Below are 13,321 nucleotides of genomic sequence, written 5' to 3'. Positions count from 1 at the left end.
CAAAAACTGGCAGCATAAGGTATGTGTTCGTTTTTACAGATGGTACTGCAGACAAGTTGGTAATTGAAAAGGAAGTCGTGTACGTGAGCTATTTGACGGGGCAGGGAGTAGGGACAGCCTATTATAGGACTTTCCTGTGTAATTGACTGGGTGAGTTGTTGAAGAAGTAGTTTTCCCGTGAAAGATTTCAGTTATTACAAAATTACATCATTATTGTTAAGGAAATTCATAATTCCACGTCGTCTTTTAAAAATCATGTTATTAAAACTTTAGAAATCAGCTCAGTTTTCCCTGTCTGCACAGTACCTCTATCATGAGATTATCTGCTCATGGTCGGTTTCACCAATAGTGTGGTCACAGAGCTCTTATTGAAAGACACATCTTTCATTTGAATAATGACATAACATTAAGTGCTTATTTTAATCATTGGAAAGGCGTCCGTAAATACCTATGATTTTACGTGTCCTGAGGACATACAAAATTGAATTAAATGAGAGAGAATATTTTTAATGATTTATAGTGTCACAAATAAATGAAATTCAGGTTCATTTTTTTTTTTAGTCTCCCTCTGCCCCATTCCCCGTGTTTCTAAAAGTCAGACAGAATTGCGTGGTCCCAGAGGTATTCCCGAGATAGTCTGTGAAGTATTTAATCCAAATTGCGTATTTGGTATCAGGGTCTTTTTGTGGACACATTCATAGTTTATTATTAGCTCTTTTAACTGTTTTGAACCTCTGTATATTTAACTCATGTATTCCCATATGTTTTTGTTGTTTACATTAAGATAAGTAGTGGTTGCCATCTTTCTGCTGAGCAGACTCAAGGCTGTCTTTTAACATCTGACTTGTACTGAATACTCTCAATTGGATAGCCTATAAAAAATGTTTAGAGTTAGGAGTATTTTTGTCATTACTGTTCTGTGATGAAATGCAAAAGTATATCACATATGAAAAGTATAATAGTAAACTTCATAGATATATGAAGAACATGAAGTTTTATATATAATAGTGGGGGAGTTTTTAAGCAGACATTATTTAAAATATTTTTATATTATCTGATTCTTGAGGAATTTGGTAAAATAACCTCATCTTTCAGAATTGCCAGTAATTTATCTTGAATAAAAATGATACCAAATATCACAAAAGGTCTCTGCCTTGGAACATACACATATATAAAAGAAATCTAGTAAATTGTTACCTGAACATGTGTGTTTACAGAGCATGTCAAAACCCCAGCACCATTTTTCTTGCCCCAACTCTAGCCAAGTCTTCTGCAAAAGCAAACAGAGACTTTGATTCGCAGCTAACCTCCCATGTAGCAGGCGCTATGAGAGGCTAAGTCAGTGGTGTCACCAACTTCTGCTTTTAAGTAGCGGCCTGTTTCACATACTTTTTTTATTTTTTGGACACAGCAGGATCAAAACACATGTACTGCACCCCTCCCCCTTCCCCAGCACTGCCCCTCCATCAGCCAAGTGCTCTGTTCCTCTGGCTATGACTGTGTCTGTCGACCTCAAAACAGCTCGTTGCCATATCTGATGAAGGATGACTCATTTCTTTCTGGTACACTATGGTACACCTCAAAACTTGCATAATTTCAATCAGCTGTTATTGGGTGGTTTGAAGAGATAAGCATTCTTTAAGGCCAGGATATGCTGAAATATTTTTGGTAAAAATTCCCCAATCTCCTCTTTAGTAATAAGGCCTGAAACGTGGTTCACTGTGGTTTTGAAGTGAGGGCAACCTGGGTTTATATCTTAGCCCTACTATTCAGCAGTTGCAAATTGCTTCTAAGCCTCAGTTTTCTCATCTATAAAGTGGAGGGAATAATAATAATAATGATAATAATACTTGCCTCTTAGGATCATTTTGAGGATATCAGATAATGAGACTAGGCCTATCGTATGTTTGCAGGATAACATACGATATTATGTTTCATGATATTATGATGATTATTTAAAAAGGGACAAAGATAGTCAAACAAGAGGATTCTATTAAATAATTGATTCAAAAATTCTTTTTTATTTAATTAATTTTATATTTATCTATTTTAGAGACAGTGTCTCACTGTGTTGCCCAGGCTGGAGTACGGTGACATGATTATAGCTCACTACAGTCTAGAACCCCTGGGCTCAAGCCATCCTCTCTCCTCAGCCTCCAGAGTAGCTCAGATTATAGCTGCATACCACCACACCCAACTAATTTTTTTTTAACTTTTTGTAGAGACAGGTTCTTGCTGTGTTGCCTTGGTTAATCTCAAGCTCCTAGCCTCAAGCAATCCTCCTATTGCCCTCCCGAAGCACTGGGATTACAGGCATGAGCTACCACACCTGGCCGAAAATGCTTTTTAGAATATGATCCTGTCTTATTGCCTAGACTTAGAGACCAGAATGTGTTTTTTGATGCTAGATAAGTCAAAGAACTATTGTCAGTTTCATACTTCATCAATAAAAGGAGAGTAACAGTAATTAGTAATTCACTGTAAATCTAAACTGGGATAATATGTGTTAGGAGTTCTTAACCTTGGGATCTGGATCCATCGGCACTCAAATCCACAGGAAATCTTTGGATACATTTTGTGAGGGACATGCTTTTGACCATGTTAAAATTATCTGTAAAATATTTTACACTTTTTTTTTTCTGGAGAGTGTCATAAATTTCACCAAAAGGTTGTATGATCCCCAAGAGTGTGAGAAACCATCGAGGAACCACTGAAGTGTATATAGCTGCCTCGAGGGTGGCAACACTTCATAAACCAGTTATGTTAGGTACTATGAAAAGAATTATTGATTTTTTTTTCTGGTTTTTTTTTTCAAAATAACCATTATATATTATAAATTAAAAAATATATCATTACACATTATAAATTATAATATGTCATTATATATTATAAAGGCAGCCCTAAAAAGGTGTAATACATGAAATATTAATAACTGTATTTGACTCTCTAATTAAATGCCTAGAAGCTGAGACTTGGATTTTAGGACTTTTCTAGAAAGGTCTTCATTGCTGATATTTTTATTTTTAGAATATGAACCTATCCCAGAATAAATCTGCTTGTTAAGTATATGATATAAATAAAATATGCAACAAATTTATTAAAAGAATCAACTCTTGTGCTGTCACACTGAAGTTTAAGAGGTGCTAAAATTGTTTAACTCTGCCTCCAAAAGGCCTTTTAGTATATTTTTTCCTTCCAGTGTCAGATTTTGGCACTGGCATAGAAGAAAGTCCCTGTAGAGCTACTTTCCAACCATTGTTGTAGCTGAAGGAAGGGTGAAAACAGATACAGGATGGCAAAAATAGAAGCACTGAGAGACTTGAGTAGTTCTTTTAACAATAATGACTTTCACGTGGAATGAAAAAAAGACAGTGCCGACATAAATTTTCAACCATATTTTTAGCTGTCCAAATGCGTACTTGCTGTAAAGGCAGAACATTATTACAGAAACAGCGTGGTTAGAACTCCAAAAATCTGGGTTTTTCCAATTCTGATTCTATTATGTAATGTCATTATGACATAGGGTGTTTGGTTTGCTCCTTTACCAAATATGGGGTTAGTTACGAAATATGGGGTTAGTTAAAGAAGGGAGATGGGGTCCTCAGATCTGTGTAACAGGTTTTATATCTGTGTGATAAATTTCTAAAACCTTGAGATGTAAAGAATCTGTATGAATAAAGAGTGGGATATACGTGGAGAAATAGTGATTTTCTGCTATTTCACTCCGAGAATCACCAGTTACATCTCAGAAGAGACGGAACTAATGTGTTTAGCACAGTAGCATTACCTGATATATTAGGTAGCTCCCTATGTGGCGACATTGTCAGTGGGATAAGTCTTAGGTGCATTCGTATCTCAGTGCAAGGTATGATTACTAGAGTATGTATTGCCTCATGTCCTGGAACAAAAACTGTTCTGTTGCTCTTAGCCAGAGATGCCAGTTTAGTTTACACTGGTCTCCATTATCATTGCTGATGTGTTGAGGAAGTGAATTTAATAAGCAGGGTAAACAGGTTTTGTTTCCAAGCTCTATGGTGATTATAAGATGGGTGCTTGGCTGAACCTGATAGAGTCCCTTCAGTTTTTTGGCAAGAAATCTGAGGGCAAAGAGGACTGTTTTAAAGCAGGCAAAGACATGCTGTACAGCCCATTTCAACAGATTCTTCACAATTTTATTTGAAACAAAAGTTGGCCAGGATATTGGTAAACTATTGCTTTCTGTTGGCAGAGTGCTTTCCCTGCTCTTGTTCAATTGTTGGCCAGCCTGTGCTCCTGGTAAGAGTCTGGCTATTAATCTAAAGGTGTTTATTGCAAACTACTATCTATTTTTAAGTTGTTTTAGCTCCTGAATTCAGTATGTTCCATAGGGTCTACTGGTGTGTAGTCAACAGCTGGTTAATTCTATTTTGGAGGGGAAGAGGGCAGGGACATGGCCTTCGATGTCTCCTAGTGGTGAATGATAGAGATAAGAACTAAAATAATATTCAACACTTATTGAATTATGGAATATCAACAATTATTAAATATCAACTACATATCTGACAGTCATGAACACATTAACTCATGTCAACTCTATTGGTAGTTAATAGAACAATGTGATTGATAGGACATTATTACCAATGTGAAAATAAGCAAGTATTAATTTGTTTCTGAAGTGACTTAAACTGTTACGGATTTTTACAAAGGAGCACAGGAAGTAACCCCTCTGATTATTAGGTAACTTTTAGCCTTTAAATGAGATTTATGAATGGGACATACTTTGGTATCTTCAGGAAAGTTTCCACGTAATTCACATGATTTCAACTGTCAATGTTCATGAACAATTTCTGTTTGTTACTTTAGCTGCATACTTAGTATGTTTTTAGAAGATTCCACTGGAAAATCTGCAAGATTACAGACCATGTTTGTCTTATGCTGTGACCCTGGCCTGTAGCACAGTGCCAGGCACATGGTGGACACGCAATAATTACTCCCAGAACTTAATTAATTTACCACTGAAACTGTATTACTGTGAAATCGTACCAGAAGCTTTGCTCATAACCGTCTATGCATTTCGCTAACATGAATGTTGCAAAGACTTTTTGATATAATCAAATAAACACAGAAAATATTTAAAGAGTTAAAAATATTTGAGGTATAGTCATACTAACATTACATAAATCAGATTTCAGATTGATTCGATTTAAAATGGCTAAGATATAAAACCATAAAAAATGTGAGTAAATATTCTGCCTATCAGGGCTTGTTATGTAATTACATGGTTTCAGTATGGTTCTTATTCATAGAAAATTATTGTAAAAGATCATTTCTTCACAAATTCCTTCACCAATGGAAACTTTTAATATCTTGAAGATGAATATCCATGTCTGTAAATGTTAAGCCAGTTTAATAAATCATTCAATCAAATTTACTTCATATTAATCAGATGAAATCAGTTCCTTTTCAAAATTTGGAGACTTGGAAACCTTAAAATTTTTATATTTGGCTGGCCTTCAAATAATAAAATAAAATAAGGAACAAAAACCGCTGAACCAATTTAAAATTAAAAAAATATATCTTAAGTCATATCTGGGTTTCGTAACAGGTATGCCAAGGCTCAGCTATTTATCAATGATATATAGCTGACTGAAGATTTAAGTCTCCCAAAAGCAAAACTTGAATTGGAAACTTAGAGAAAGTTTCAACTATTGTAACTCACATGTTGGTGTTAGCCATGAACCTAAAGACAAAAGGTGTTGTGTCTTGTTTGTTTGCTTTAAATACTTAGTCATTATACTTATTGCTTTACTCTAAAGGGGAGGAAAAATTACATTGGATTTAAAGTGTATTTATATTAAAAGATAGGTATGTCATTTTCTATTTCTATTTGGATGATTGTTCAGATCCATCACCTACATTGCTGTTGTGAAAATCAGTATTGTGACTATAATATTTGAAATACCAAAAGGGATCAAGTGCTCAAAAGACAGGCCAGTTATCACTGAAAAGCATTTGCCAGGCAATCACTGGCTTCGAAACTCCTTGCAGTTAACCGTTTGTAACATTATTCATCCTTTTTCACATAGGAAACTACCAGCCAACGGAAATGGCCTGGAGACAACACAAATGCAACCTAAATTTTACTGCTCAAAGCATTAAAAGAAAAGCAAACAATCATTTTCTCGAATTGTTGATTCCAGAATTTTTTCTGTAGAAATTTTTAGTTGAGCTGACTCATGTAGATTTGGGTTTTCAGCCATTCCTCCTTCACTCTTGCCCTCTGTTCAAGCCACGTAGATGTGGAAGGTGAACTTAAAGAAGTGCAGGGGCAGAGATTGCAGCTACTCTTTGTGGCCTTACATGTGTGAGTGGGCAGTCTTCCCTCAGAGAGGAGAGAAAGTTTTGTGCTATATATGCCCCTCAGGAATGCCAATTGGTATTATCGGCTAGCTACTTATTCCTATCCTTTTTCCCTCCCAGCACTGATCTTATCCATCTGACCCATAAGTCTTCCCTCTCACGCACAAGGTGATGGAGGCACAAATTATTATCTCTTAAGACAGCTTGTGGGAAAAGGAGAAATTTATTATTTAAACATAAACAGACACAGATAGAACCATCAGCAATTTGTGACTATAATGATAGAGATAAAAGAGAGCTGCCCCCAGCACCTAGAAAGTACCTGGCATCAGCTCCTTCTCAAAAATACGTGTGGGGCTGGGTGCTGTGGCTCACGCCTATAATCCCAGCACTTTGGGAGGCAGAGGCCGGTGGATCACCTGAGGTCAGGAGTTGGAGACCAGGCTGGTCAACATGGTGAAACCCAGCCCCACTAAAAATATGAAAATTAGCCAGGCATGGTGGCAGGCATCTGTAATCCCAGCTACTCTGGAGGCTGAGACACGAGAATCACTTGATTCTCCTGGGAGGCGGAGGTGGCAGTGGGCCGAGATCGAGCCACTGCCCTCCAGCCTGGGCAACAGAGCAACGCTCCGTCTCAAAAAAAAAAAAAAAAAAAAAAGTGTGGAAAGTAGGAGTGGACAATGAATTTTCTTGATTGTGTTTTCTACATCATCAACCGTCTCTGCCCAACTCCAGATTAATTTGTCAGCCTGAATGGACGACATTTAAAAGGGATTTTTAAAAAACAAACACTACTTTTTTTCCTAAAATTTTTTTTTCTAAAAATAACGATAGAAATAGCAGGCAGGATTATTTTCAGCTTTCTTAATGTTTAGCCTAACAGAGCACTGTCCTAGGTGCTTATTCCTTAGAATGTTCAGTGACGATTAGGAAACAGGATTTCTGTCCTTAATAGGCTTACTGCAAAGGAGAGTGACAAAGTATTTTAAAACTGCCATGCAGGATAAAGTATGAATGAAATAAGGTCGTTAGTGCCTTTCTTTTTCTTTAAGTTGAAGCCAAGCTTTGTTTTTGAAAATAGGGCACAGAAGGCTTCTACTCTGCGTTCCTTTGGTAACAGGCTGCTTCCCTGTCCTTGATTGGGCTAAGGATGTTGATAACTTCAAAGGAAATCCCTTACTTTGTCCTGCCAGGTTACATTGTACACAGTGTGACCAGGTCAGGGCTCACATCTGTATGGTGTTTTAGAAGGATGTGGTTCTGTAGTGACACAGCTCAGGACACTACCCACTTCTCCCACCTTCTCTGCTGCTTCCAGAAATTTTAATGTCACCAAAAATAAGGTTCTACTAGGCTTACCAAAGTACTAAATTTGTTTAGATGGGAGGTAACTTCATGTGTGAAAGAATTTCTCACCTACCTCCCACTCTCCACCCCCATGCAAGCTTGCTCCTATTGAATTCTAGGTGCGAACACCTAGATATTTCACTCTGACTCAACTTTCCATTCTCATATTTGATAAGATTGGTATGAAAGAAACACATTGAACAATATCCAACCATATGCTTTAAGCATCTCTCAAATATTCAATAACAAGCTTCAAGGGCTGAAAACTAACAAAATATTTTTCTCATACGAAAGAAATCACAGTTGAATCCTCTTGGCAAATAGGATTTGAGCACTTACTACATCCCTGGCACTGTTTTAACTGCATCTATTAATCTACATAAGAATCACAGTAGCCGGGCGTGGTGGCCCACGCCTGTAATCCCAGCACTTTGGTAGGCCGAGGCGGGCAAATCACTTGAGATTGGGAGTTTGAGACCAGCCTGACCAACATAGAGAAACCCCATCTCTACTAAAAAATACAAAATTAGCTGGGCGTGGTGGCGCATGCCTGTAATCCCAGCTACTCGGGAGGCTGAGGCAGGAGAATTGCTTGAACCCGGGAGGTGGAGGTTGCAGTGAGCCAAGATCGTGCCATTGCACTCCAGCCTGGGTGAGTGAGACTCTGTCTCAAAAAAAAAAAATCACAGTAGCTCACACTGTAAAGACTGGAGAACTTTAAGCATTGAAAGATTAAGTGACTTGCCCAGTGTTGTACCTGGCAAATGACAGAGACAGGTTTTGAATATCAGTGTTCTGGCACCTAAATCTGATTATTAACCTCCAAGCTCTACTGACTCTGAATAAGTGTATTCAAAGTACTCCTGATATATTTAAAATGCGATATGGTTTACCTAAAATATAGCAAACTATATTGGAGTCTAAGTGCTGCTTTTAAAGCAAGCTATGCTTTTGGAAACTAGTGCTGTAATTTCAGGATTTTCCCTCTAACTAATGAAAGGCATTTTCTTTGCAAGAGAATTAAGCACCAAATTGTGCAAGGGTTGAAACACTCACTGAAATCAGGGTTGAAACACCCACTTTGGCATGGTGTGTCAAGCACCCAGGGCATAAGGAAAGAAAAGCAGGCTGGAGTGAATGGTTACACATTCACATTTGAGCCTCAGCCATATATGTGGGTTAGTTTCCAAATGGTCATTTACATTGCCCTTGTGTGGATCAAGTTGGTGTTTATTTGCAAACATGTTATTTAGATCTAGGAAAATGACAGGATAGCCCCAGGAAAGTTTCACAATTATAACCTAACTAGGCTCCCAGCTTACTTTGCATAAAGGGAGTCCCCAAAATGTTTGATAAACACAACTTCTAATAGTTCATTGATTTTGGGGGAAACAGCAGTCCACTTTTGCAGTAGTCCCTCATTGGGACTTGCAGACTGACACCCAACATTTGTTATTGCTGTTATTGAGACTTAGAAACTCATGATACATTCCTGGTCCTACATCCCAGTCAGGTGGGGGGAAGGAGAAAAGGGGGAGCCAGAGATTATCTTTGAAAATCTAGTTTTTATTACATCACCTAAAGTAGCACAACCTGCTACACTAATGAAATCGTGTTCTTGGTTTAAAAGGGCAATTGTTAGCCTGACTTTGTGCTCACTAAAAACATTCCCCCAATCTTGTTAAGTTATTGCTCTCATTTCAGATTTTTATGGCTGTGCAGCTTACCAGCCCTCATTTCTTTACGTTTCATTCATTTTCCTTGTATTGATGATTAATGGAGGATGTCGAATGTTAGAGTGAGCAGGCATCAGCAATTGCAAGATCATAATTAGTTTAGCTGACGAGGGCCTCTGATAGCACTTGCATCTGGATGGAAAAATTACCCTATAGGGAACTGGCTGCTCACCAGGTCTTTTTAGTGATACATTGTGAAACACCCGATGAATCAAATGCCCTTTCAATGCCAAGAAAGTGTTCCAGTCTTGAAGCCAAAATTATGTCTGCAGAAAGCTTTCCATTTGAAATGTATCAGAGTACAATTATAACCATTGTATTTTCTTGGCAGGGATACCACTCTTCTACAGTATGGACTTGAGTTAAATAAATTGCCTAAATTTTATGAATCCCTGAAATTTTGACTTATGGCACATGTAATATTTAATTTATAATAAAATTAGGTTCCAGCAAGACTTTTTCCACTCCTTATCTAACATGCATATTTTATCATTAAAGGCTTTGCTTCCTAGAGAAAGGAGAGCTGAACTGCAATTCAGGCTGTCTTTTTTTTTTCTTTTCTTTTTTTTTTTTTTTTTTCAGCAAGAGAATTCCATTTCCTGCCTGTTAGTATTTGTGCCTACAAACACAGCCTGACTTTTGTTTAAGTGAGAAGTTTAATGGAATCATTACTGGATAGCAAGAATGGAACAAGCAATACTAATTATCTAGTTTTAAATATTCTTAGGTTATTTTGAACCTGTTGATTACAAAACTCAGGCCACTAGAATCAATTTGTATTTGGAAACCCTTGTGATTTCCAGGTCTAAGTCAAATAAAATAAATAAATAGCCATTGAATGGTCTATGTTGCCTAACTTAAGTGGGCACCTCATAAGGGTTCTCATTAGTAATACTGTACTTTTAATTGGCTGAAGTTTCTACAAACCCTCTCACGTTTGAGGAATAGAGGAATCTTTCAGATTTTACAATTGCAAACGAAAGACCAGAATTGAGTGTTTTATATTCTCTTAATACTTACGTTACATGAATGACATACAAAAACACACAAATCAAGTTTAATTTTAAATGATTTACATTTATTCCAAACTTGACTATATTTTAAAGCTCAGGTAGCATGTGCTCCTCCTTTCCAAAGTGTATTAAACATATTGCCATGTTCTGTCTTTTTGACTTGTGTTTTGACACTTTTAAAAGGTATATTTTAGGGTTCAGCATTTAGGAGCCATCATTAAAGCCATAAAACCCAAAGTTCAAAAAGTTAAAGCTGTTTCTGTGAAAAGCCTTTGGTGTTCCACACACCTCATCCATCACTGTAGGGTTAATTATAATGAAAATCAGTGGTGCCTATTAAACACAATCAAACCTGACCTCATTATGGGCAGTGTGGTTTTATACTGTCATTGTTGCTAGTTTAAAGACAAAACTCCTGGGTTGATTTGGTCTAACTCCACTGATCATGTGACTCACCTCTGACCTTGGTTTTTTCCCCCTGTTTCAGAGGCGTAGAGGCTCCGGTGTTTTTTGTGCCAATTGCCTGACCACAAAAACCTCTCTCTGGCGAAAGAATGCAAATGGCGGATATGTATGCAACGCGTGTGGCCTCTACCAGAAGCTTCACTCGGTAAGAACTTATTCCACTCTTTCAGGAAAAGCTTTATAAAGTAGTGTTGGCCTGGTCTGTGGTGTGATAAGTCCCATTCCCTGGCTTGCAGTGCCTGCCCCCGCAGGGTTGTTTAATACAGTCACTTTGAGTGCACATGTGATTTATGGTGAAGGGAGCTTAGATGTGATGCGGAGATAGGTTTGAGGTCATTAGTAATGCATTATGCTTCTTTTGATATAAAAGAGGAAAATGATTGATTTCTGGGAAATTCACAGCAGATAGTTGAACTAATGGTTATCAGAATTCAATGAAATTATTTTAGGTAAAAAGGAGACAATTTTTAGAAGTTTCAGAAATATGCAAAACGTCTTAAAAAAGGAAAAAGGACTCTTTCATGTTCAGCATAAAATATAAGGCAGGGAAAGAATTCGTATTTTCTAGTTTACCTTCGGAATTCGCAAGTGTTATCTTGACCGCTTTAGGGGCTGGAGGGGCACATTCGGAAGGACAGTTCTGAACTGAACTAGGATCAGAGAGTATTACATGAATCTCCAAAGTGCCTTCAGTGGGTATTTCAATGAGGTATCTGAAGTTCTGAATAGCACACACACCAGGGTAGAGTAAGGTGCAAAGATACTTTGTCTTTTAAGATCTCCAGCTGGCTTTGGCTCACGGAGATTCTTTGAATTACTTTTCCTCAAATTTTAGTTAGAATTCTGTAATAAAATTAAAACTCACAAATCCTCCATCTGAATATGGATTTGACTTACTGAAGGATTTTTTTTTTAGTTTAGCAAGTTCATCTGCTGACAAGAGCTGACTTTAAAATAGGAATCCCCCATTTAGTAAACAAAAATTTATTTCCCTGTGCCTTTTTCATTTTGTTTGGCATTTTACCATAGCTCTTAGCACAAGCCGGTGAATACATTATGGCTACAGGGAATACAATTTTAGACAAAATGTTCTCATATATGGACCATTGGAAGCACTCTTTAAAAAATGCATGCTGGTAACAATACTAATTGGCAGTAAACTGTAAAAACCTTAGTTATTAGCATGTAGCAAGTAGAAAGATTCCACCCCCCACCACATACCAACTTATTTTTTTTTAACCTTCACCGTTTAAGCATGGCAATAAGTTTCTATTTAATGGGAACTGACATTAATGATTTTAATTGACGTCTGGCCAATCATAGGCCAAAAATTAATTAAAATACTGCTCTGCCAGATTATGGTAACTTAACCACTGAGATATAAACTAAACTATTTTCTAAAAATTATTTTAATATTCATCTCTCCAGAGGTAAGAGGTTTTCAGTTTTGAGGTTTTTTAAAAACCATACATTGAAATACATAAAGGTTATGTTCGCATTTCATGTCAAAAACTGACACAAAAGTTATGACAGTTTAAAAAAGGAATTCATGCAAATTTCAGGCTTCTTTACAGTGTATAGATTAAATAATGCATATGTTTATAATGCTAATATGAACTCTTCGTAAACCTGGATATTCTGAGCAAAAGAAATGCACATGGCATAACTAAGCTATGTTGCATTTTCTTTCTTAAACTAACAATGAATTGTCAATAACAAGTGGGTTATCTTTCTTCACTTGGAAGTATGTTTGTAACAACAGGAATATTCCAAAAAGGATTTATACTTGTACTTATTTAAGATATAAGAGGTGCTGCCTTGCATTCAAGTGTATCACTTCTAGGAATAATTTACAAATTACATTTATATTTATGTTTATTTTTAAATTTATATTATATTTATTTTATTATAACATGTTTATGAATATTTATGTTTATATTTAAAATTTTATAATTTATAAAATTATACATTATATACACATGATGTGTAATTTATAAAGTTAAATTTATAAATTATATTTCTATTTATAGTCATGTTTTAAGTGGAAATTATTTTCTGATTTCAGTAATCTTTTAGAAAAATCAGACTTTAGCCCATTTAAAGATTATCCTAAATTTTTAACCTATAAATATGCATTAATTTATCAGACTGATTCTTTTGATTTTATACATCAAAGAGCTCCAACTGCAAGTAAAGTTTTTATTATAGTCTTATCCATGGATTTAAGTCATATTATATAAATACCTGTTGAACATGTCCATAAATACCAATCATGTAATGTTTAAGCTAAACAAAATACTTAAGCTGAATGAAAGTTAGCACTTACTTTAAGAGTAGAATGACAGATCAGATATTTAAACCAAAGCTACACATGAATTTAGATTTTCAACACAAAACTAATGCTTCACCTATTAACAA

At 36.3% G+C, this 13,321-nt stretch overlaps 1 protein-coding gene across 9 annotated transcripts in view; it reads left to right on the top strand.

Annotated features, from left to right (window-relative positions):
• TRPS1 (transcriptional repressor GATA binding 1) overlaps nucleotides 1-13,321 on the top strand; it is a 263,808-nt gene that overhangs the window by 242,915 nt on the left and 7,572 nt on the right. For all 9 annotated transcript variants that reach the window (XM_063669030.1, XM_063669034.1, XM_054498765.2 and 6 more), the window contains one exon: nucleotides 10,926-11,048. In XM_063669030.1, coding sequence (XP_063525100.1) covers nucleotides 10,926-11,048 — 123 coding nt within the window. The remainder of the gene's footprint in view (nucleotides 1-10,925; nucleotides 11,049-13,321) is intronic.

Source organism: Pongo pygmaeus, chromosome 7 (assembly GCF_028885625.2).
Source record: "Pongo pygmaeus isolate AG05252 chromosome 7, NHGRI_mPonPyg2-v2.0_pri, whole genome shotgun sequence".
Classification (NCBI taxonomy): domain Eukaryota; kingdom Metazoa; phylum Chordata; class Mammalia; order Primates; family Hominidae; genus Pongo; species Pongo pygmaeus.
This window is presented reverse-complemented; position numbering and strand designations above follow the sequence as displayed.